Here is a 23,928-nt window from a genome sequence, read left to right as displayed (position 1 = left end):
GAGCTTTATCTATAACAGCGGTCACCAACCAGTGGTCCGTGGCTCTGGCCGGTGCCCCCCCGAGCTCGGCCAGAGCCGCAGAACACGTCCCCGGGCTGTGTCCCTGGACATAACCCACCCACTCTCCCATCGCAGGCTCAGACCTACGTCACCCGACCCAGGCCCGAGATCGGTTGACGTAGGAAGAAGAACCCGGAAGAAGCGAAAATGGCGCCCTGAGTGCCGGCACGAAGACAGATACTGGGATGAAGCAGGACCCGATGGAAGACACCTCCGGACCGATCGACTGCGCTGCAGCATTAAAGGTAAATTAATCTTTTTTTTTTGTTTTAGGCAGTTTTGGGTTTAGTTCCTCTTTAAGATGTCATTTAAGTTTCACACATCACAAGAGATTATCATTCCCTCCCATAATAAAAAAAGAAGCAGGGTTTAAGTAGACATCAGAAGGGTCATTCTGACTTACTTAGACTATGTATTTAATCTCTTCACAGGGCCTAAAAGGGTTTAAGGCTTCTAAAAAAACCTCCTAGATTGACCAGATGGTATATAATAGAATTATACAAATGCCGGGGACTATTAGCTCCGGGAAAAAACAGGACTCATTCTGGGGTGAGGGGTTCCTGCAGAAACAGTGGTAGTGGAGGGGTTCACTAGCAGACACAGTGGTGTTTTGCAACTGAAATTTCCAACCAATCTCTTTTCTTGTACCACATTTCTTATAACCAATGGTGCTACACAAGTGATCTACAGAGCTGTCTTGGCTGGGTTCCTATCCAAATCTTCCAATTGTCCCAGACTGCCTTTTTCAAAGCCAGATCCTTATGTCCTTCTTTCCTACACAGTTTACTTTTTTGGGGTGATTATACTCCACTAAAACATAATAAAATATTATTTTGAACTTAAACTTTTATCCTACTTCTAAACCTATTTAATCTGTTATTGTGAAAAGCCAATATAAGGAAATGTAGTTAGGAATAAAGTTGATCCAATCAGTGAGTTTTGATTTTTTATGGTCAGCAAAATGGGGGTGTGGTAGGGCTGTCACTTGCTTACATACTTTAGACTAAAAATTGTCCCTTTGGGAGGTATGCCTATGATCATTCCAATGAATCATTAAATAGAAAGAAACTTGCTATGTGAGTAATTTTGCATAGATTTAATCTACAACCAATTGTCACAACAAAAATCACATAAATGTGATCCAATCACTTTTTCTCAGTCTCTGGGATTAAAACGGAGGCTTTCCTTAGATCCCCCATTGAACCCAGAAAAGGGGGGTCATAACAGACCACATTCCTCATACAATCATGGCCAAAAATATTAGCACCCTTTATGTCAAAAATGCACCACTTCACTCAGAAAATTGTTGCAATTACAAATGCTTTGGTATTGTCATGTTAATTATTGTTAGTAACATAAAAAAGATACAAGACCAAAGTGAAATCTTTGTTTATTAAATCATTAGAAAGTGCATAGTACAAGTTGCCCTGTACTCAGTTCTTCATACTCTACATGGCACATTTAGGAACATTTGACAGAATTTTATTCATCAATTGTGTACTGTTAAACATTAATACATGTATATCATAATACAGCAGAAGAGATCAAATCAACTGGATGAACAGACATTTATATGACAACAGGAGAAAGTCTGCACCATGTTCTACGAGGAGCATGTGACACAGACTTTTCATTCATATATTACAGATGACGTGGTTCAGTTTTTGTTATTAATCTGAATTAAAAAATAATGACATCAAAACCTGCATTACATTTTTAAATTTAATGTGCATTCAAATACAAGTATGAAAATGTAATGTATTGCAGCTTACCAGTCCTTAGATATGATGGCTGCATTGTTATCTTTTATATTTACCTGGAGATTCAACCAGTATCACACTTCCTGTATTAGTGTGACAACGCTAATTCACTGCTCTGTATTAATGGCAGAGTAGTGTTGTCACCCAACTCTGCCTGCTCTTGATTTGGAATACAGAACACATTCCTCTTGTTTCTAAAAGGGAGGAATTTTGTGGTACACAGGAGAGAATTAGGAAAGGCAGATAACACAGCATGAAATTTCAGAGCTGCAAAGGCAAAGTAGAAGATATTTGATATGCGTGACTTCTCCAGACAACTAAGAAAAAGAATCAATTAAAAATATGTAACACACAGGAGACTTTGGGGGAAGGCTGTATGTTTTGCAATAATTGAGGGATTTATTGGTCCCTTATGGTGAGGTGAGCTAAAAAGAACCACATTTAGCTCATCTTACCATAACACCTAATTCATAGAAGCCATGATTTCTATTCAATGAACTGATAATTGGCTATCAAGGCTGAAACAGATGTAAGCAGATGAATACATGGTTTTATAATATTAGGATGTATTGGTATATAAACCTGTGGGTTCTCAAGGTGCAGTTGAGCACAGAAACCTAAAGGAATGATTTGCATAGTCTATCCTAAAATTAAGACTAAACACCTTCTTTTTAGAATCCGTAATGGAAGCAAGACGTGGAAAAATTAGGTTTATACTTTCCATTTTAATAGGAGTATTGTGTTTGTCATATTGAAGTGGTGAGCTGTATGGTTGAACTGATCACTTTTGTCTGCTGTAGATGAGCCAAAGCTGGTGATGACTCTTTAACCTTGCTTTAAAGTCAATACTAGGGTTCTCTAACCATATTTACTTACACATCTCTAACATTTTGGGAAAACAACTTCTTTCTGCATTATATAGTCTGTCCTTTTCTAAATGATAACCATAGTCTGTTTCATGCATTATAACTCACAGCAAATACTGCATACACCAAAGTTTTATCAGTTATGTAACATCTAGTGGATCACACTCCCCACATAATGTTTGACAATTGCCAGATATTCTGCTTTACATTTAAGAGGCATTTAACTCCAGCTGCTTGTTATCTGACACTTTAACATATTATTAGTCTACCCTGCACTGTCTGTATTCTGACACATCCGGTTCTTCTTGATATTAGAACCTCTAATGGGGGCATATGTCCATTCTTCAAAAGAACTATTTTTGTCTAGTTTAACAAGGTTTTTATTTAAAGAGGAATGTAGAAGGCTCATTCCCACAATGATGCTATTCACTAGCGGTGTGGTATGTGTCAAAATCCTGAAAGTTTTCCTCCTATGATCCATAGGTGAAGAATTTCCATGGTATAGTGAATATCTTCATATTTAAATATTTATATTGTGCCCAATTGGTTAACTTCCTGGGCTGTGAGGTTTTTAGACATATTGTGTGCCTACATCGCTGTATATCTGGAATGCTAACTGCTACTTAGGCTACGTACACACTTGCAATGGTTCTCGTCTGATAATCAGCTTAAAGCCGATATCAGACGAGAATCTGCCGTGTGTACAGTGTCTGTTGTCCGAAGGACGTCCTAGCAGATCCGCGGACGATGGATGGGGAACGATCCTAATGGAAGAGAAGGGGGGGCGCAACAAGGTGCCGCTCTGTCGTTCTCCCTCCCCTCTCCATAGAGCAGAATGGTGTTGTATGTACAGTCCTCGTTCATGCATCGTGCAGTAGTTTGTCCTTGGAAAGGATTGTGAAAGATCCTTTCTAATGAAAATTATTGCTCGTGTGTATGCAGCTTTAGAGATTAGGCATAGGAATTGCTGATGTTTCAATTATGAGGCTGACTTCTACTATGAAGTCCCGCTTCTACTAAGATGACTACCTCTGCAGAGACAGATTGGGTTTTATAAAACAGGGAATCTGCCATTGCCTCATGGGAAACCATTCATGTGTTTCAATGGCAGTAATTGATTCCCATGAGGAACGTTTGAAGGAATGTCAGATTCCATAATTTAAAAATAGAGCAAAGTGAAGAACAAAGCATAGTTAAGTCAGTTATGAAGAAAATATCAGATACAGGGACCCCAAAGACAATAATGCCAAATAGTGCATTACCTTTTGTCTAGTTTGTATTAGGCACAGCTTTTAGGGTTTAGTTTGTCTAGGATATTCCCTGCTCCAGAATGTGGGTTTTTGTTTTTTTTTTCTAACCAACAGAGGATTAAAATTAAAGCCCATAATACTACAAATGCAGTTTAACCACTATTTGTAATTATAGGTGCAGACAGTATATAATTTATTCCAACTAAACATAGTAGCTTATCAGAGCTAAAACAAGAAATGTTATGTATGAACCTCCTCTGTGCTTGGCATGGAGCAGGCACACAGTTTATATTAAAAAAAGCATTGTATCTGCATTTAAAATACATGAGCGCCCTTCGGCATATTTATTAAGATAGCAATATTTGATTAACCTTATTGCTAAAAAAGCTGGCAGTACCTCAGACTGGAATACACCCAGAGAACTTGTGACACGTCTATTGCATATATTTTACAAAACCACAGGGTTTGACATGGGTATGAGTATTCCATTTCCCTGCGTATAGTTTATATAGGTTTGTTCTGATTTGTCATAGTACTTGTATTAGTAACACAACACAATAGGCAAGTCTGGATTTTAAAGCTGGAGAGCTTTAATACAAAATGAGTCATACTCCGTTGCAAAGATAATAAAGGATGTGTTGCCTAGAAAACTTCAATGGCAGTAAGGATTGTCAGATGTGCTCTTGGAAAATACCAGTTTGATTCCTTTCCTCCACACAAGACAAATGTACCTTTTAGGAAGGAGACCTCAATAGGTCCCTATGAGCAGATAGAGCAAACCCCAGTTATTGTGCGTTTTTCTCCAAGACTCCAGATTCATCTGTTTACAAAGACCCTAAAAACAAAATCAAGCTTGTCCTAAAATAACTTAAAAATTAAAGTATAGTTAAAATATTGCTACTTCTGCTTTCCAGAATCCAATCTCATAAAAAAAGGCTACAAAAATGTATTTTCAAGACTGGCAGGCTTTGTTAACCAGTACTGCTATTCCTAAGAAAAACGCAGAAAATGGATTTTGTATGCAGGCAGAGCCAAAAATTGCTCAGAAACAAGCAGGCTGACTGAAACCCCCAACAGCCACAAGTATGAGCCCGGATTAGGGAACAGGAGGAGGTTGTGCAAACATGCAATTATATCCCCCCACAGACCACTATAGAATCTGCAGATGTTTTACTGCAGCGGATTACTGAACCAAGCTCCTAATGTTCCTTATGACTTTCACACATTATGATTATTAAGGCAGTCCCCAAAATGTTAGAGAATATTCACTAAATGTAGCAATGTTTGAAAGAGGTTTCATCTTCTACATTTATCTTTCTGCAAATATATTAATCATTCTGCAAATATATTAAAGCCTTGTAAAATCCTATGCAGCAATATATAGTGGTTAGTAAAATAGATTGGGGTGTTACAGAGCAATATACATGGTCACTAAATATTATTTACTTTATAAAAGGGTAATAATGGTGGATCTTGCATTCATTTATATCACACCAATTTGAGATATCATATCCTTTTACCATATCCCCTTGATTCAATCAGTCTGTTAATATACGGTTAGGTAAAGAAGCATTCATTTTAAGCAGAAAGTTGTAAAGAATTTTAGTATACAAAGTGCAAATATAATTTTCAGTATATAATATTGCCATTATTATTAAGGGAATGTTGGAGACTTTGTAATTCGATATATTCATTGTTAAAAATATAAGATAACTTTAATAACGCTACATATGAACTCATAGAAAAGAAATGAAAATATAACAGAGATGCCAAGTCAGTAGGTTCAGTATTAAGAAAAATCTTGTGTTTTTTAATTATTTCAAAGTAAGACCATAATTCATTAAAACACAATGGGCTACATTTATAAAACAGGGAAACTAACATTCCCTCAAACATTCCCACATGGGAATTATTCATGGATAATAAAACACATGGACCTGGAAGATTCTTACGAGGGAATGTCCCATTCCCCGTTTTATAAGTAGAGCCCAATGAGTGTACACACTAAAAACATTGCAACTGTTGGCTTTGCAAAGTGAATATTCAATGAGTTTTGTAAATGTTGGTTCACATCAATGATCCATTCAGACTATTTTCCCCCTTGTACATTATTACATTCTTTAAACTGAACCTCTTGTTTGTTAAACCTAATGAACATAAACTCAACTAAGTGAACAGCCTTTATACTACTTTAGCAAGCCAACCATCCCTCCCACCCCCCTAGGAGGTCACCTATCACTGCATGTAAAGCTAGCCACACATACCTTACAATCTGATCGTCCAACTCTCCTTTAGATTGTACAACAAGTAGAGTATGTGAGAGTCTATCTTTACCATACCTTTATATGTTCACACTACACAAGTCTAGGGAAATGTAAAGAAGGTAAGAGACTGTAGTGCGGGTGGCTGGCTTAAAATGTACCCAAACTGTTAAAGCGGCAGTTTTTGAGCAGAAACGTGGAATATTCTGGTACTCAGGGTTGCACAGCTTCCACTCTGAAAAAGATCAATAATCACATCTGTGGTATCTGTAAGAGTAAAAAAATAACCCCTGACATCACTGGTCCCTCTTTCTAGAGCTGGAAAATAAAGGGAATATACCAACAAATGTAATAGAAATATATTATTCTGTAAAGGCCTGTTCTACCATCTAATCCACCAATGATTTGTACAACCTCAATCATCCCAGGCCTGTAGCTGCACTGGTCATATTGAACATTTATTTATTGTGATCTTTTTGAAAGCTAATAACTAACAGCATTTGTAATTATTTTAAACTGACATTACAGTAAACACAAGTTCATATACATTTTAACATAGTAAAGTAGAACAATTGTATTGAGTATAGAGTCTGAAGACATATATTAAGGCTGTATAGTCCAGTAAAAGATATAAGCAATACAAGAGTTATACAGTATTGTAATCAGCAAGGATAAACATTAGAGCAGGGAAGAACAAGTTTCAGTATTAAAAAAAAAAAAAGAAAGAAAGATTTCAGATTTGTTGTTTGGCATCTCAGGATTGCAATGGTTTAAATACTGTTACCACCATTGCTGGCATCAGGTAAAGGATAGAGAAAAGTCAACCATTATAGAGTAGTCTGGCCATTCTGGTTTCATTTGGTCGTGCAAAACTGGAGCAGTTTGGAAGCCCCTGGAGGTGCTAATCTACTGGAGGGGCAGGAGGTTCATGACTTGGATCCTGCAGATAAAAGAGAATACATTGTTTATGAGTTAATCTTTTTACCACTATTACAATTATACTGTAACAAAATACATTCATGAAAAGGCCTCAAATGGTAATAAAATGTATCTATACCTGAGAACAACCAACAGGCTGGATATAGTGCAGGATGCAGTAATGATTTCAGTGGGAAGAATATGCAAACTCTTTTATCCTTCCAGAGATTGCACAGACAATAGCAGTGTGCAGTGGAGTATAACACAGTATTTAAATAAATTAAAGGACCAAAAATGACTTTGATTATTGTTAACTTGCACCAATAAAACAAAGCCTTCATAGGTAGCTATATATTACTGTAGCTTCCCTTATGATAATCGGCATTCCATGCAAAAGATATCAGCATTGGAAGTCTCTATCTAATTTTGTTTTTTCCAGTTTCTTAAACTATATAATTTTAAACTTAAAATACATGAGCAGTTATTTGCATAGTTCATCATATATTCCTTTTAATGCTCTAATATTTTTATTTACTTTACTTGTTTAATAAAAGGAACAAGACAGACTGGTAAAGTAAAGGAGAAACGAGAGGAGTGTGAAGTACAGCACTTACGTTATGTGGGCTACTTGGCTTTCCAGATGCCCTGGCACTACGGAGACTCCTGGGTCTAAGCAGGTATAAAGTAAAGCCAATGACGAGCCAGGCCATGACAATCATAACAATGTTGAAGCCACCATCAGACGAGGGGTTGGGTCCAGGCACTGGTGAGGAGAGGAAACCAATTTTAAACTTCTATTGGGATTCTCTGCCATTGTAACTTGTGCATTTATTGTGTTTGGCAGGTCATTTTTCAAATGCAAAATTTAAGCCCATTTTTCATAACTTCTGTAGAGAATAGATGAACAAAAGTACTATTTGGACAATTATAGAAACATTTATTTATGAAAATCATCACCCTGAGAAATTAAGTGATTCCATTGCCTAATATGGTTGATTTACAAAGAGAGTTTAGGCTGTCTATTTAGCACATTGAATCGCCCTGCAAATGATATTTTGCTTAGTTTAGTGAATGCAGTTAAGATTCACTTTGAAAAAAAAAATAACAAATCATATGCATCAAAATAAAATACAAGGTGAGGTTATCTTGCATATAACTCATTTACTAAGCCAAGTTTAACTATCCTATGCAGAGTGAATACTCACATCGCTAAGTGAACAGCCTAAACTCCCTTCAGCCCCTATATCGCAGCTGAGGATTACCACTCACACGTCTATTTCTGCCCCGTAAACCCCATGTTCCTTCATGCTGTAAACATGACCAGAAAAAGTTTGCAAAATTCTAAAGATATATACCAAAAATAGTCTGTCTTCAGTGTTTTTTTTTTTGTTTATCTCAAGGTGAATTGGCATTTTATTAATGGGTAGCATAAGGACACATGGGAAAAAAAGCTTTTTCACCGTGTGTAAGCAAATTGTGGCTTCTACAGTGTCATGTAAGGATTAATAAATATCAAACTGGCAAAACTACAGACTGAGGCACATGCAAGCAGAGAGACCTGGACTTTGCCATTAGGAGAAAGTCTATCTAATAACAAATGAATTGCACATTAACTATGAGTTAATCAATAGCCTGATCACAAATGAAGAAAGCATGCATGAAAAGTGAAAGCAAAAACAAAAATCACATAATCAAACAATTATGACAATATGTCATAATATCATGACAATATGAAACCTGACGTGCCACTAAATGGGCTTCTTTGAGGCTTAAGGAAGTGGAGTATGTAAGCTTGTAGGGTTCTAATGATGGTATCCTTCAATACAAGGGAGAAACTATAGACATAGCAGACTGGATATCTCTAAATCAAATCTCCAGCTGTTTTAGCACACCAGAGTCTTCAGCTGGGTGGCGAAACCTGTTAAATGCCTGAAGTGCTGCAATTTGGTATTCTTGCCTAAGGCATCAAATGAGCTTTAAATAAAGATTGACACAGACACAGCAAAGTTCATCCAAATGCATACACACCTACATTGCAGAAAACACACCCACCAACACAAAATGTGTAACCAGAACACCCTGTACGTCAGCACCAACAATAACAATGGACTTTGTCAACGAGAGTACATCATAGCAACTAAGAACCTAACTCTCCCAATACCTCACTTATACTTCATATCATATTATTCAGCACATCAGAATGTCCATACCCATGCCAACACCCCCATGTCTACTGTTAGCTGGAAATAATCAGTTTTATCTATGCAGGCAGTCATTAAGAACAAAGGTTGGAGCTTCAAACAATTTATTCTGAGTAATACGATTTTTAACTTTAACTGTGCTATTCTCTTAATGGAATATACAGCACCGTGTTGTTCACTATTTCCAAGCAATATCATTTACGGAGAAGTGAAATGCAATCTATGAATAAAGGTTCTTCTTATCTTTCCCTGGAAAAGTTAACAATTTTCAAAACAGAGCCCTGGACCATAAAAAAAAAAAAATTCAAACTTTCTCCTTGCTGCTGGTTTAAGAACTTGCGATTAATTATGCTTTATAGACATACAGTATATACCTCTTCCTTTTATGCCTCATATGACATCCTCATAAGTCTGCAGGTGTTTTATGGAACAAGCAACAGACTAGAAAATATTTTCTACTTGCTCTGGTCACCCCTATACATACTAAAGCCAGAAGCCCCTTCTCTGCAGCCACTCGTCTCCATTCATTTAACCGCTATGCCAAAATTATTATTAATTTACAGTATTTATGTAGCGCCGACATATTACACAGCGCTTTACAAAGTCATGTCACTAATTGTCCCTCAAAGGGGCTCACAATCTAATGTCATGTCTTTATTACAGTCTAAGGTCAATTTTGGGAGGAAGCCAATTAACCTAACTGCGTGGGTTTCCTACCACGTTACAAAAACATGCAGACACAGGGAGAACCTGCAAACTCCATGCAGATCGTGTCCTGGCTGTGATTTGAACCTTGGACCTAGGGCTGCAAAGGCCAGAGTGCTGCCCCCTATATGGACTGTTTTCCAGTCCTTTGAGTTTTTCACCAGAATGTTGGTGGGTTCATGGCTATACATCGGTCTGCCACCTAAAGCCTAGGTTATAGGTGATCAATGCTATTCAAAATCAATACAGCATAAAAAAACATAATGATATACTATGAAAGTAAACAAAATAAATAAAATGTATGCATCAAATATGAAATAAACGTATACATTGCTAGGTATTGTTTGCCCACGAACCCTTCTAACTACAGCTGAAGAACTCAGAAATGAAATCTGACGCAAAGAGAAACAGCTGAATAAACACCGAAGTACGATTTATTAACCAAACTGTTTTCTCAGGGCGATGTGCACAATGTTACTAACAAAAAGGTGCTCCTTCTGCCTAAAACCAGGAGTCTCGTTTTAAAACTGGAAAAGCAAGTTTTGTCTTCATCACATAGAAATTCTCACATTCCTGAGCACACCTCGAAAAGATTGATTCTACTGGCTGACTAAGTGACTCTGACACAACAATTATATTCCAATCAAAATCAGTCTGAGAAAAGGTAGGAAAGATAATTTAGGAATTATGTTATGTATATTATTATGTAAAAGTAAAAACAAATTATTTTCTTTAGCTTTGAATGGAGTATAAAATGGGATCAAAATTCTTTAGGTTTTTTTTTCTCCAGCCGAGGCAGATGGACTGGGGAGATTTGCTTTTATTTCCTGTCCTGGAAACATGAGGAAATAAAATAGATTTCACAGGTATAAAGAAGTGAATCTGACATTCATTGAAAGATTCTCTGGTGGAATCTTCCTAGTCCATGTATTTCAGTGGTAGTAATTAGGCGTACATGTTGAAGCTCTCCCTTAGCCATATGATAAGGGGAGGAAGGATCATGAAATATTCACACTCCTTGAAAAAACTTAAATCACATTTCTGATCTCAATAACCCAATTTCAAGTAGAAAAGGTAATATACATTGTGTAATTAATTGAGTGAGCAGCACAGAGGCTGCTCACTGGCCTTTGCAGCACTCTGGCCTTTGCAGCACCAGGTTCGAATCTCGTCTAGGACACTATCTGCATGGAATTTGCAGGTTCTCCCCGTGTTTGTGTCCAGTTTCCTCCAACATATCAAAAACGTGCAGTTAGGTTAATTGGCTTCCCCCTAAAATTGACCTTACACTGTATTAAATGACATATGAATATGGTAGGCATTAGATTGTGAGCCCCTTTGAGGGACAGCTAGTGACATGACTATGGACTTTGTACAGCGCTGGGTATTATGTCGGCGCTATATAAATACTGTGTAATATTATTATTAATATTATTATTGAGAACAAGATAACATATGAACCGTCAATTGAGAACAAAAATGCGTCTGACTAGATGGTGTTTGGTGTCCTGGGAGGATCTCCTCCCAGATTTCAGACAATCAGAGCATCAGTGAGCTTCTGGAAAGTCTGTGGCAGTATATGGACCGATACATAATGTCCCAGAGGGACTCTATAGGGTTCAGATCTGGGGAACGCGAGGGCCAGTCAATAGCTTGCTATCCAAGAATGGGATTGTCCTGCACTAGTGTAAGGTATGATAATGGGTCTAAAGATTTCATCCCTGTATCCAACAGCAGTCAAAGTATCAATATATAGCAGTTTTCTCCACAGCCCCTTTTAGCTGGGCACACCACCCAGCACTATTCAGTAACCACCCGGCTGTTTTTTGGTGGTTACTGATGAGTTGGTCCACAGTACAAGGCTGCCACCCGCCTACAATTTCTTCCCACCTGAGTTAAAAAAATTTCTGGGTTCAACATATGTATAACATGCTTAGGACATGAGGTCTGCACAGTGCCACTACAGAATGTCGGGCCTTCATGCCACCCTCCATGGAGTCTGTTTCTGACAATTTGCTGAGAAGCATGCAAACAAGTAGGGAAATAGAGGTAATCTCTGTGGTGCTCTGGTTTTGCTCCTCCTTGCCCTTCTACAGCCTTGTCTAGTGCTTATTTTGTGAAGGCCTCTCTCCTAGTATACAGCATCATGCTACTCATGTACAGTACCAGTAATAACAAGGGCACTAGCAAACTGCAAGACTCATGAAAAATAAAGAGAGAGAAATGGTCTGTGGTATGACCATTCCCACCTTGGTGGTTGGCTTGCTGTTGCCCCTGTCCATCTGTTCTTGTTTTTATTTGCACCAAAGCATGCAAATCCATCACAATTATGCTTCCTAAATTGACAGATTGATATCCCATAAAGTTTGATGGGGGGTTATATTTGCCCTTTCTAGTAGCATATAGCATTCCCTCTCTCCCACTGCAGTTACTCCATGTGACAGTACTAGGCTTATCACCAAAACTGGCACATGGGTAAAGAACATAGCCTAAAAAAAATGTAAATTTTAGTGACTTCAACTTACATCCATGGTTTCAAGAGACTCAATCGAAGCAGAATAATTGCAAGTATGTGTTATTATTATTATTATTATTATTAATAAACAGGATTTATATAGCACCAACATATTACGCAGCACTGTATATTAAATGGGGGTTGCAAACGACAGACAAATACCGACAATGACACAGGAGGAGAGGACCCTGCCCCAAAGAGCTTACAATCTAGGAGGTGGGGATATGTTGAATTATTTGCACTGTACACTAAAAGCTGCGTACACACGTGCAGTTATTGTCGTTGTAAAGGATCTTTCACGATCCTTTCCAACGATAAAAACCGCACGATGCATGAACCATGCTGTACATACAGCACCGTTCTGCTCTAAGGAGAGGGGAGGAGGAGAGCGACAGGGCGGCACCCAGCTGCGCGCTCTCCCCCTTCCCTTGCATTAGGATCGCTCGACGTTCATCGTCTGTCGATCCGCCAGGACAGATCCATGGATGATGAACGTCCCCGGCTGTACACACGCCAGATTCTCGCCCAATATCCGCCCTGAGACGATTATCGGGCAAGAACAATTTGATGTGTGTATGTAGCTTAAGAAGCAAGGCAGTTCACTTTAACAGGGTCAGAAAACAATATGAAATTTTGTACATATTCCTGATACAACATTAAATATACATACTCACATTCTTGAAAACATTCTGTGTCTGTGCAGTAAGACTGAGACTGCCTGAGCTGTAAATAGAGAACATATATATATTAAAAAGTTGCTACAGTAGATTTTATATTACATTTATGGAAAGGTTTACCAGCACTGAATGGACTGGATAAAAAAGTCATAAGATTGTTCCAACATGGCAAACTATCACACCTAGAACCCCTAATGTAGAAGTGGAAACAGCAGGTTTACCCGATAAATCAAGGAGAGCTTTATTCAACAGTGCATTTCTCTTCTACAAGAAGCTAAGCTTCTAACTGCTAATGTGAATGGCTCATTGCTGAATGGAAGGGTTGTGTTTATAAAAGCCAATATGATATCTGAAATTTATATGTTGAGAACATATTTGGGCATCATGTTCTGATACTGAACAAACATTTTAGAGATCATTTGTTCATTTCACATGAGTATAAAAAAAGTAGCACATTCAAGGTAAGAGTTTTTTTCCCTAGATGCCTTAAGAATATGAAAAAGATTTCAGGTTATTTGTTTTACTTGTCTAGTAAAGAACACACTGACCAGTTTTAGGCCCCTGTAATTTATTTATGTTTATGGATGAATATGTTGGAAAGAGGTAGAAGAACACTGAAGATCCAGGTTAATCAGGGAGGAGGACAATATTGTTCAATATGTACTAACCAGGTCACGAGGGGCAATGGCTGGGGGTGTTTGGAAGTGTCTAAAAGACAGTTATATTGCAATCCAGTAAAAAATGCCCAAGGTTGGGCTAATCACTTTAGTGTATGTGCATTTTTTAATTTAAAGCTAAACTGGCTTTATGTTTACTTCACCTCTCTAATGTGCATGAAAAGCATTTTTTTTACATAGTTCAAAAAGGAAAGCTCAACAAAATAAAGGAAATCGGACCGTAGTCACCAGAAAAAAAGCTTCCTCTCTTTATTCCTGTTTCAGAGAATCCAAGTTTTGGATTTGCTCTACCTCTTAGTGCAGTTAAGATGATCAATAGGAGATTTATTTGAAAATTTCCCATTGGGGCAAAGACAATAAAAAAATGCCATGGGTTCTATCTTCTTAACATTATATCTGCCCATTACAAATCTAAATCCGACTCCCACGGCCTCCATAGGCTTCTATAGAGTTGTCCCTATACAGTAAACTATACTTTATCTAAAAATATAGTTACCCACTACCCAAATACAAAAAAACAAAAAATACAATACTTTAAGGTCATGTGAATAATGGTCCCTGTCAAAATGCAGCTTTCAAACTAAACTGGCTAATCAGCAGCCTAGGCATTGGTCAAGTGCCTGAAAAATCAGGAAGCTTGGAGCAATTAAATATTTTAATGGAGTGGACATGCACATTGTTGCTTACCCCTACTATTATTATTAAATAGTATTTATATAGCACCAACATATTACGCAGTGCTGTACAATAAATAGGGAATGACAATGACAGACAGCGACACAGGAGGAAGAAAGGACCCTGCCCCGAAGAGCATACAATCTAAGAGGTGGGGAAGCAGCAAACAATAGGAGGGGGATATGGAATGGTGGGTAACTAGTGAGGTTTTTAAGAGACAGAAGACAGGTAGGCAAGTTTGAAAAGATGGGTTTTAAGGGCAGAAAGTGGAAGCAAGCCGATCGGGATGAGGAGGACCATTCCAGCGAGTCGGAGCAGCTCTGGAAAAGTCTTGGAGCCATGTGTGTGACGAGGTTATGAGAGAGGAAATTAGTTTAGTAGGTCAGAAGAGCTAACAACTCCAAGAGGTATTTAGGGAGTTGTGATAAATAAATCCTGTCAGCAGCATAAGTCTAGGAAAGTCTTACCAGATAAATCAGTCTTCGCATTGCATAGTTATGAGAGCAGATACATTCACAGGGATCAAAGTTGCCCTCCGCCATCTTCAATGTTCATTTATGTGCAGCAATCTAGGGATAAGAAAATACACAATTTCTGGTGACAAATAGGAAACCAATAATAAACAGTATTTATATAGCACCAACATATTATGCAGTGCTGTACATTAGGTAGGGGTTGCAAATGACAGATACAAACAAACAATGAAATAAAAGGATAGACCTGGCCCATCTTTCCAGACATTTTGTCAGCAGGACCTCAAAGGCTGTGAAGATAACCGAAAGGATATTAAAAGTTGGGCTGTATTCACAGGTTGGGGTGTAAATTTAATGGCAACTACACCAAAGGTAAAGTTGTCTGTTAATAAGGCCAGAATGACTTCCTGCCTTCTACTGCTCTCCATAAGGGATCAGAAACAAAATGACAGCATTCTACACTGGCAACCCCCAGCAGCTTAAAAAAAAAGAAAAACATTTTGGTTACATTTAAAACTTTAGACCCCTCAGCTTTAAGAAACTATAGACAAGTTCAGATGATTTCAGAGAACAATACAATGTGATGTAATAGTTGGTATGACAGTTCCCTCTAGTGGTAATGACTAATTTTACATATAGTAAACTGACTACATATATTAATATATTAAGTACCCTTGTGTCTTGTGGTGACTGGTTCCATTATATGGAGTATATATGTATTTACAGAAGTTCTTATATCCTGCGTCTCTCAAAAGGTGAAACGATTAATAGAGGCTAACAGCAAGGTAAGGAAGGGAGACAACATTGATGTAATTTTTTTGTTATTATTTTGTCTGTCCTGTTTTATATTCACTTATTTATCAATTACTTTTTACTGCTTTTTTTGTGTCAATTTTGCTCGTTATGTGCTTAAGTTCCATTCTATGCAGTGGCTTTATTACTATATTTTTGTACAATATTATATATTATTATTAAACAGGATTTAAATAGGGGTTGCAAATGACAGACCGATACAGACAGAAACACAGGAGGAGAGGTTCCTGCCCCGAGGAGCTTACAATCTAGTTTCCTTTAAGACAATCCCTGCAGTATTTACAAGGAAATGCTTGAGAAGATACAAGAACAAGTTCTTCCAATGAGGTATGTATACGTGGATGATCCGTTCACTGCGTTAAACAAACAACCAACCAGCCAAAGTTTAATGTCAACTCATGACTAACTGAGGAGAGGAACGCCTCACAGCTGATCTTCCTGCCACAATGACACTATTCAAAAAGGGAAAGTTTAACATTAATAAGGATTTACTCTGCAAATTACAGTAGGTAATGTTGGGCTCCATCCCAGTTTTGTTCTGCAGGATTTTATGTAAAGTCATTGTTGAAAAATGTAATACGTATAAAATATTTAAGTCTTATTCCAGGCAACGAGACAAGAACATTATATATCAGTGAGCTACATTTCAACACACTGCAGTTTTAGTATAATAATCCTTACACTGAGGTTCCCTCAACCTGGGTAATATCTCCAAGCAGGTCTATAGATGGGTATTGAATTTCACATTCACTCCTATAGAAAACCAGTTGTTTATTGTCCTCTGCAATCTATAGCCGTCTTATAGAACTGAATGAGTAATCTAAGAAGCATGTGAATTACATCATAGAGATTCCACGTAAAGACTGGTGGGGCACCAAACAGATGGTGCACGCGGATGACATCTTGGCTTTATACACTCCTTGACTCCCTGCCAAGTTAAAATGCCCCATCACCATCTTTAACACCATAGCCGCTCTCTTCGCTCCTCCAATGACTTCCTCACTCACAACCTCATCACACTCACGGCTCCAAGACTTTTCTAGAGCTGCCCCAACTCTCTGGAATGGTTTTCCTCGTCACATTCGTCTTGTTGAAACTTTCTGCTCCTTTAAAAGAGCCCTCAAAAACCATCTTTTTAAACTTGCCTATCCATTTTCTTCTGTCTCCTAAAGCCTCACTACTCACCCACCATTCCATATCTCCCCTCCTATTGTGTGTTACTTGCCCCTCCTCCTAGAGTGTAAGCTCTTCAGGGCAGGGTCCTCCCCCCCGTGCTACTGTCTGTATCTGTCTGTTATTTGCTACCCCTATTTAATGTACAGCGCTGCGTAATTTGTTGGAACTATATAAATCCTGTTTAAGAATAGACAATAGAAAGTTGCCGAGAGCCTCTGTGACCGGTATTAGGAAAATACAGTCAAACAGATGTTGTACATTACATCAAAAGGCCGACTGAGCAAATTACTTGTCTATGAGTGAAGATTAGGTATAATTATATTTATCAATGGACTTCAGGTATGCATGTTAGGACACAAGCCTAGTATTTCTCAACCTTTTTACCATGGGGGAACTCTTGAAATAACTTTTGGGTCTTCAGGGAACCCCTAATATAATTACTACATCCACAGCTACTATTACATTAGTGTGCTGGTCAATAGGAAAATTTCTTACATTGCTTGCCAGTGGAAAAAAATGTCAACCTTACATAAAAAAATCATTGGAGTCACTTAATCTGACCCGAAATAAATTGCTGAAGAAACCCCTATTAACCTCTGCAGGAACCCTAGGGTTGCACAAAACCCTTTTTGAGAAACAGATATATTTATTAGGAAAGCAAAGATAATGTAAGCAACAGCTAAAGAACAACTAGCACTTCTTAGGTGTCATTTCTGAGCCACCGCACCTGCTAATCAAAAAAAAAAAAATGCAACCACACAAGCAAAATGACACTGACCCAAAGGATTTATGGTTAGGAAAGCTTATGTAAAACATTAATATTTCCTCTTTCAGCTTGCACAAATCAACGTATCATTCAGGTTATTTGCATGCCGGAGTTTTACATTTAGACTGGCCAGGTTTCAACTGCCACTTTCATGCAGACAAAACAACCATTCAGCCAAATAAGAACAGGGTTTTTTTTTTTTTCTGCCAGAAATAAGATACAGGTTGACAATCAAAAATCCGGCCACCTCGGGACCTAAGGAGTGCCGGAGTTTTGAAAATTCCAGATTTTTTTAAAGTTATACTTACCTCCACACATCTGGCACAGTTCCAGGGAGCAGGCAGCAAGAGCTAACAGCTGTTTCTGCTGAACAGTGCCACAAAAACATTAGTGGCCAAACAGTATACTACAGTCCCTGTATTGATAATGCGATCCAAAATTCAAGCCGGAAAACTGAGAAAGCTGGATAGACAATTTTCGATTGTTAACCTGTACAGTATACCAATTCTGTAACATTCACAGCTTATTACTTACATAAAAATAAAATGTACTTAAAATGTACTTAAATACACATTTTTATATGGCTGGAAAATAAAACAAAAAGCACACACACAGACATTGTAAAAGAGACAGGATGGCAAGATAGTGATTTCTTTTTTTTTGTAATTTAAATCATTTTAGGTAAAATAGTGTTTTAATAAGTCCAACTATCTTTACATGGACAACCGTACAACCGTATCGTCCTAAGGTATCAGAATTCCTTGCTTATAATTACAGTTCCTATTCACCATACCTCTACCTGTGCTGCCTACTTGCTTGGTTGTTGGTTGGTTGGATTGTCCAAGATTGACTTGCAGCATTCCTACCCTGTTAACTCTTTAAGGTATTGACGTGAGGATTTGTTTAGGGATTCTGGCCTGGGGGAAATGCTGTGAGTAATTATAGGAATGCCCAGTAAAATAAAGGGTTTGGAGGGTACAGTGGCATAAAAATCTCCAGCGATATAACTAATAGGCAAGTGGGAAGATTTTTTTTTTGCACTTTAGGCCATTCCCTAAAACATAGAACCCAAAGAATAAAAATATGGCAGCTTCAACACTTTAGGTCACACGTTACTTAAAATTCATGCCCTTTACTTGTGATCAGCAGCTTTGCAGGCATCTGTATAACCTCTGAATTAAAACCGGGAACCACATGATCCATTCCTTAATGTCTGTCTTCCAAGATTATTGTCAAACCAACGGTAACCTACACAACATGGTGGGGAAGTAGTTAAGCGTGCTTTTTCTTTTATCTACAATGTCTAAAAACAATGGATTTTTGCAGACAGTGCGGCATGCCAGCAAAGATAACTGGGCAGCTTGTAGATCTCCAGACATCTCAGATGTGTTCTTTTAGGCTACGTACACACGTCAGATGATTCTCAAACGATAATCGCCTCAAGGCTGATATCAGACAAGAATCCAGAGTATGTACATGAGTTGTCGTTAATGGATGAATCATGGCGGAGTCACAAAGATCCTAATGGAAGTGAAGAGGAGAGAGCGCAGTAGGGTGGCGCTCATTCTCCCTCTCCATAGCACAGAACAGTGCTGTATGTACAGAGCTCGTTCATGCACTCGTTCAGTCTTTTGTCGTTTAAAAGGATTGTGAATGATCATTTCCAATGACAATTATTGCACGTGTGTACGCAGCATTAAAAGACCAACCAAGTGATTGCAGAAAACTTATGGAGCACCTAAAGAAGGACCACTCTGCAGTACAAATTATGTTAAATTAGGCCATTATAACAGGGTTATCATTTTATTTTAGTTCATCTTATGATAGAAAACTATTTTCCAATTCCACAAGAACTAAAATATACCCAGTCCACTAAATGGTGTGCCTGTGACAAAAGATTGTATTGCTTTCAAAAGTCATTTTTCAAACAATCTGTAAAATCATTCTAGTTTTTCGGCTGATAAACCACAACAGGCTCTTCTTTATCATTACACAAACAGGGAAGAAGATACATATCCTGCCAAAACCATAACCCAAAGAGAGAAAACATCTGTTCTATAACCGGCTAACAGAGTCTGTATCCTTTTCTCTACTTTCCCTCTCAGATTGAACAAATCTTCCACTTTGCTTGATTTACAAATCAAATTTTAGAGCAACAAAACCTCTTCTGTAAAAAACTACTCCATGCTCCGGGTTTAACGCAATCAGACCGTATGTCATCTAATGAAGTACTATTTATTGGAAAGTGAGATTTTCCCGCTTGTTATCTATATCCATATTTTATCTACCTTGTGAGGCATTGATCTGAAATTATTAGAGAGAATCATTATATGTAACCAAGAAAAAGACATCTTTAAAAACAAATCAAATTTAGCAATGGCTGCTATATTTTTCTTTAAAGCACGGATTCACATAAAAAAAGAAGTCCCTCCAACTCTTCTTTTTCATTATTTGATTACCTAAATATGGCATCACTTGTTCCTTGCTAATGCCTTTTTGAAACGTGGAAAGATGCGATGCAGAGCTGTAGGCACTACTAACTAGTCTGCCGGGGCCTGAGAGGACCCCACCATCTGACAGCCAATATGAAGGTTTCATGTCACCCAAGAAGGACCCTCCCACTCTGCAGTATGGAAGATAGAAAGTTTGGGACCTGGAGTGTCATGTGACTACAGCTAAAAAAAAAAAATTTGGTTAAAAAAAAAAGTGTTTTCAGCATGCCATTTTGTTATATATAAGTGAATAGTTAAAGGGGTGGTTAAAAGTAATGGGGAGGAGCATTTGGCAGTTATCAAAGATCAACTTCAGAGTAACATCTGCTGGCTTCTGATACAATTTTAAGACCAGATGCATCTATAACTGAATATACAAATAGTGCATATGTGACAAGATCATTACCCCATGCCAAATAATATCAGTTGGGTTTCTATAGTCATAAAAGCCGAGGACACAGCCTGTTACATCAAGGTGTCCTCAAACACCTATTTACCATTATGAGTAGCAGTGTTACTTTATATTTTGAATATATAACATCATACATCTCTATATAAGTGATCATTCCAATTATAGAACACCGTTACAGTTTGGATCAACATTAGTGTTCGGGTTTTGTTTCTGGTGAATTATTTGCGAGGAGTAGAAGTTCAGAGTTGGATTTTATAAAAGCAGTGTTGTCTTACACGTAAGGATTGGGATTGATGCCATTGCATAGCTCTTTTAAAAATTCAGCATGTCCAGATCCGGTTATGCTTTACAAGATTCATGGACTTGCAATGCAAATACACCTAACACAACTAAAGCATTGGCTATGTTTTCACAGAAGCCTAAATACAATAAAAAAAAAAAATCAAAAAATAAATACATAAATAAAAAAAACAAATATATATATTTTTAATTTATGTAAATATAAATAAAACATCTAGTTATTAAGGCTAGGTACACACGTGAAATATTTGTCTTTAGAAAACGAACGATTAACAACCAGTCAACAATTATTCGCAAATATTTTGAATGATCGTATTGTGCACAAATCTGTACATGCTGACACGATACGATCCTTCAAATATAATCCACCAATAATGTACAAATGTACAAACTAGATGTTGATGTACAAATGTACAAACTAGATACAATCGTTTGAACGATGCAGGAAATGACGTGTACCGGAGAAAGTGTATCACAGAACAACCCAAAATCACTGAACGATCGTACACACAATAGATAGCAAACAATTGTCGCCCAATCAGATCCCCTGGGACACTGGTTAGTTTCCAGCGACATTCCTTGTCTTCGTTGACCAGTCATTGTGCACTTTTTTTGTTAACAATTATTGGCCAATTGGTCATTAAACGTTCGGTTACAACCATAATTATTGCATGTGTGTACGTAGCCTTATTGTAAATTCTAAAAGAACTGCAAGACACTTTTTGGGGCAAGTCTCCAAACCTTGAAGCCTTTACTTGGACAGCTGGCAACCATGCACACATTGGTAATATAAAGTTCCGGCTATATCTCACAGCTACTAATACAAGAAACAACCCAGACATGCTTCATAACGTGACCCCAGCATGGTGACAACTGTCATTTCTGTCATATATGATATGGAATATATATAAGCAGCCCAAAGGACATCAGACTGTGAGACCTTCAGAATCACAGACTCCTATGTGTATTGTGTGCAGCACTATGCAATATGTGGGCGCTAAATTAATATAGAAAATATCTGGGTGCATATGTGAACACAAACAGAAAGGAAATGTAGCATCATGTGTTACATTAGACATATACCCAAAACAATCTCATAGCATGAAAATGTAATATCCAGTCATTTTTATATCATCACATCAGCTGCTTTCAATAAATACTACATGGCCATCCGGAAACCCTGAGAAGCACCATGCAGCTCGCCTTGTAGTATATGTAGAGAGGAAGGATATCAAACTGAAGGCCATGCAGTAAGGGTTTATTACAGATCAGTGTGAACACATCCATTGCCTGCCACGTTCTTATAGGTTAAATCACACTGGCTAGTATGCTGAAGTCAACAAAACAAGTCTTCACAATGCACAACACATGGCACATCAGTGAACATAAAGGCTTTTATTAGCTTTGGTTAAACCAGTGAAAAGTTAGACCCTTAGTCAAGTTTTTCGTCCTGGTGGCTATTGTCAATAATTAGGTTAACCGGAACATTTTGAGTTGTCACTTGTGCGACAGCTGAGCACAAATCCTCCAATGGGGACCCCTAAGCTATCTGCTCACATTGGAGGGATTTACTCTCATTTCCTGTTGCATCCTCAGAACAGGAAGTGAAGGGGAATCTTACTGGAAGTCCCTTGATAAGGGATTTCATCCTTCCTTGCTCTATACAAACCTCATAGCTAGCACAGGCTTATTGGCTTCCTGCAAACTCTGTCCTAAGGCTATGGAAGGGATATTAGATTGGGAGCTGCATGACAAGCAATGCACCCACAGAGAATGGCAGCAAAGACTGCACACATTATAGGCATGAAGATAGATCAGGGATGATCAGGTCACTGCAACACAGGAACAAGAGATGTACAAAACCTGCTTGCACAGCAGGAAGAGGGGTGACAACAACACACAGGGGACACAAGCACACAATGCCCAGGCACTGCCCTATACACTGGGCTCAGGAGAGGGTCTGTACATTACCCCAGGTGTCAGTGCAGGGTCCCCGGACCTCTGTGTACGATGCAGCCGGGACCCTCCACTGTGCAGCACCTGCTCTGTTTTGATTCGCCTGTACACGTCATGCTCGTGCACAGAACCCGGATCTCCCCTGACCGGCTCCGCCCCCTCCAGCTAAAGCGCGCCCACGTTACTAGCCAAGAAACACTACGAAGAGGGGAGGAGTCAGTCTTTAGCCAATCAGCATCTGCCAGAGCCGGCTGAGCGCGTGTACTCACCTCGAGGTGGAGGAGCTTAGAGAAATATAATGATCTCTCCTATTTGTATGTGTTGCTATGTGATCCTTCCTGTACTGCCATTAATAATCTCTTCTGGAGGTTTCCTGTGGCTTCAATACTGCTTGAGACTATTATTATGATTATTAGTATTAATAAACAGGATTTATATGGCGCCAACACACAGCGCTGTACATTAAATAAGGGTTAGAAATGACAGGCGAATATAGACCCTGCCCTGAAGAGCTTACAATCTAGGAGATAAAGAATAGAGTGCATGGCTGAAGACACCCTTGTGCCATTAATATTAATAAACAGTGTTATGGTATAAAATACTGGTAGTCCCCTGGTTACACACGAGATAGGGATTGTAGGTTTGTTCTTAAGTTGAATTTGTATCTAAGTCTGAACAGGTACATTATTTTAATCAATGCAATTAGGACATATGTTTGTCTCAACGTATTATTAGCCGGTGTGGTGTCAATTACTGTATAAAATCCTCACTGAGTTAATCACAAAGCAAAAGAAAAATCTTTATGAAGCCTGGAAATCCATTAACTTCTGGAGCTTGTCTTGGACTCAGAATTTTCACTTTGCATAAAAGACAACCCTTTTATGTAAGGTAAAAATTCTGTTTGTGTGTTTTTTCTTTTTAAAAAGGGTGCAGCACCGCCCAGGCGATTGAGAATTAATGGGAGCGCAAAGCCTC

The 23,928-nt window shown here is 38.2% G+C and overlaps 1 protein-coding gene across 1 annotated transcript; it reads right to left on the bottom strand.

Annotated features, from left to right (window-relative positions):
• Nucleotides 1-1,433: 1,433 nt before the first annotated feature.
• On the bottom strand, nucleotides 1,434-23,108 carry SMIM14 (small integral membrane protein 14). Its single transcript, XM_072406313.1, has 5 exons — nucleotides 22,969-23,108; nucleotides 15,033-15,134; nucleotides 13,211-13,259; nucleotides 7,730-7,878; nucleotides 1,434-7,137 (listed from the first exon to the last, which is right to left on the bottom strand). Exons 2-5 carry the CDS (start codon nucleotides 15,105-15,107, stop codon nucleotides 7,099-7,101), a joined length of 312 nt encoding a protein of 103 aa, XP_072262414.1. The 5' UTR covers nucleotides 15,108-15,134; nucleotides 22,969-23,108; the 3' UTR covers nucleotides 1,434-7,098.
• Between the last annotated feature and the right edge of the window lie 820 nt (nucleotides 23,109-23,928).

This window comes from Pyxicephalus adspersus, chromosome 3 (assembly GCF_032062135.1).
Source record: "Pyxicephalus adspersus chromosome 3, UCB_Pads_2.0, whole genome shotgun sequence".
Classification (NCBI taxonomy): domain Eukaryota; kingdom Metazoa; phylum Chordata; class Amphibia; order Anura; family Pyxicephalidae; genus Pyxicephalus; species Pyxicephalus adspersus.
Note: the sequence above shows the minus strand (reverse complement) of the source record. Positions and strands in the feature narration are given on the sequence as shown.

What these genes read in the sequence shown, in the direction of transcription:
- SMIM14 (XM_072406313.1), bottom strand. Translation starts at nt 15,107, where the DNA reads ATGGCGGAGGGCAACTTTGATCCCTGTGAATGTATCTGCTCTCATAAC. An exon ending in CACAGAATGTTTTCAAGAAT is followed by an intron (nt 7,879 to 13,210) that starts GTGAGTATGTAT and finishes TCTCCTCACCAG; the next exon opens with TGCCTGGACCCAACCCCTCG. An exon ending in AGCCAAGTAGCCCACATAAC is followed by an intron (nt 7,138 to 7,729) that starts GTAAGTGCTGTA and finishes TTTTATCTGCAG; the next exon opens with GATCCAAGTCATGAACCTCC.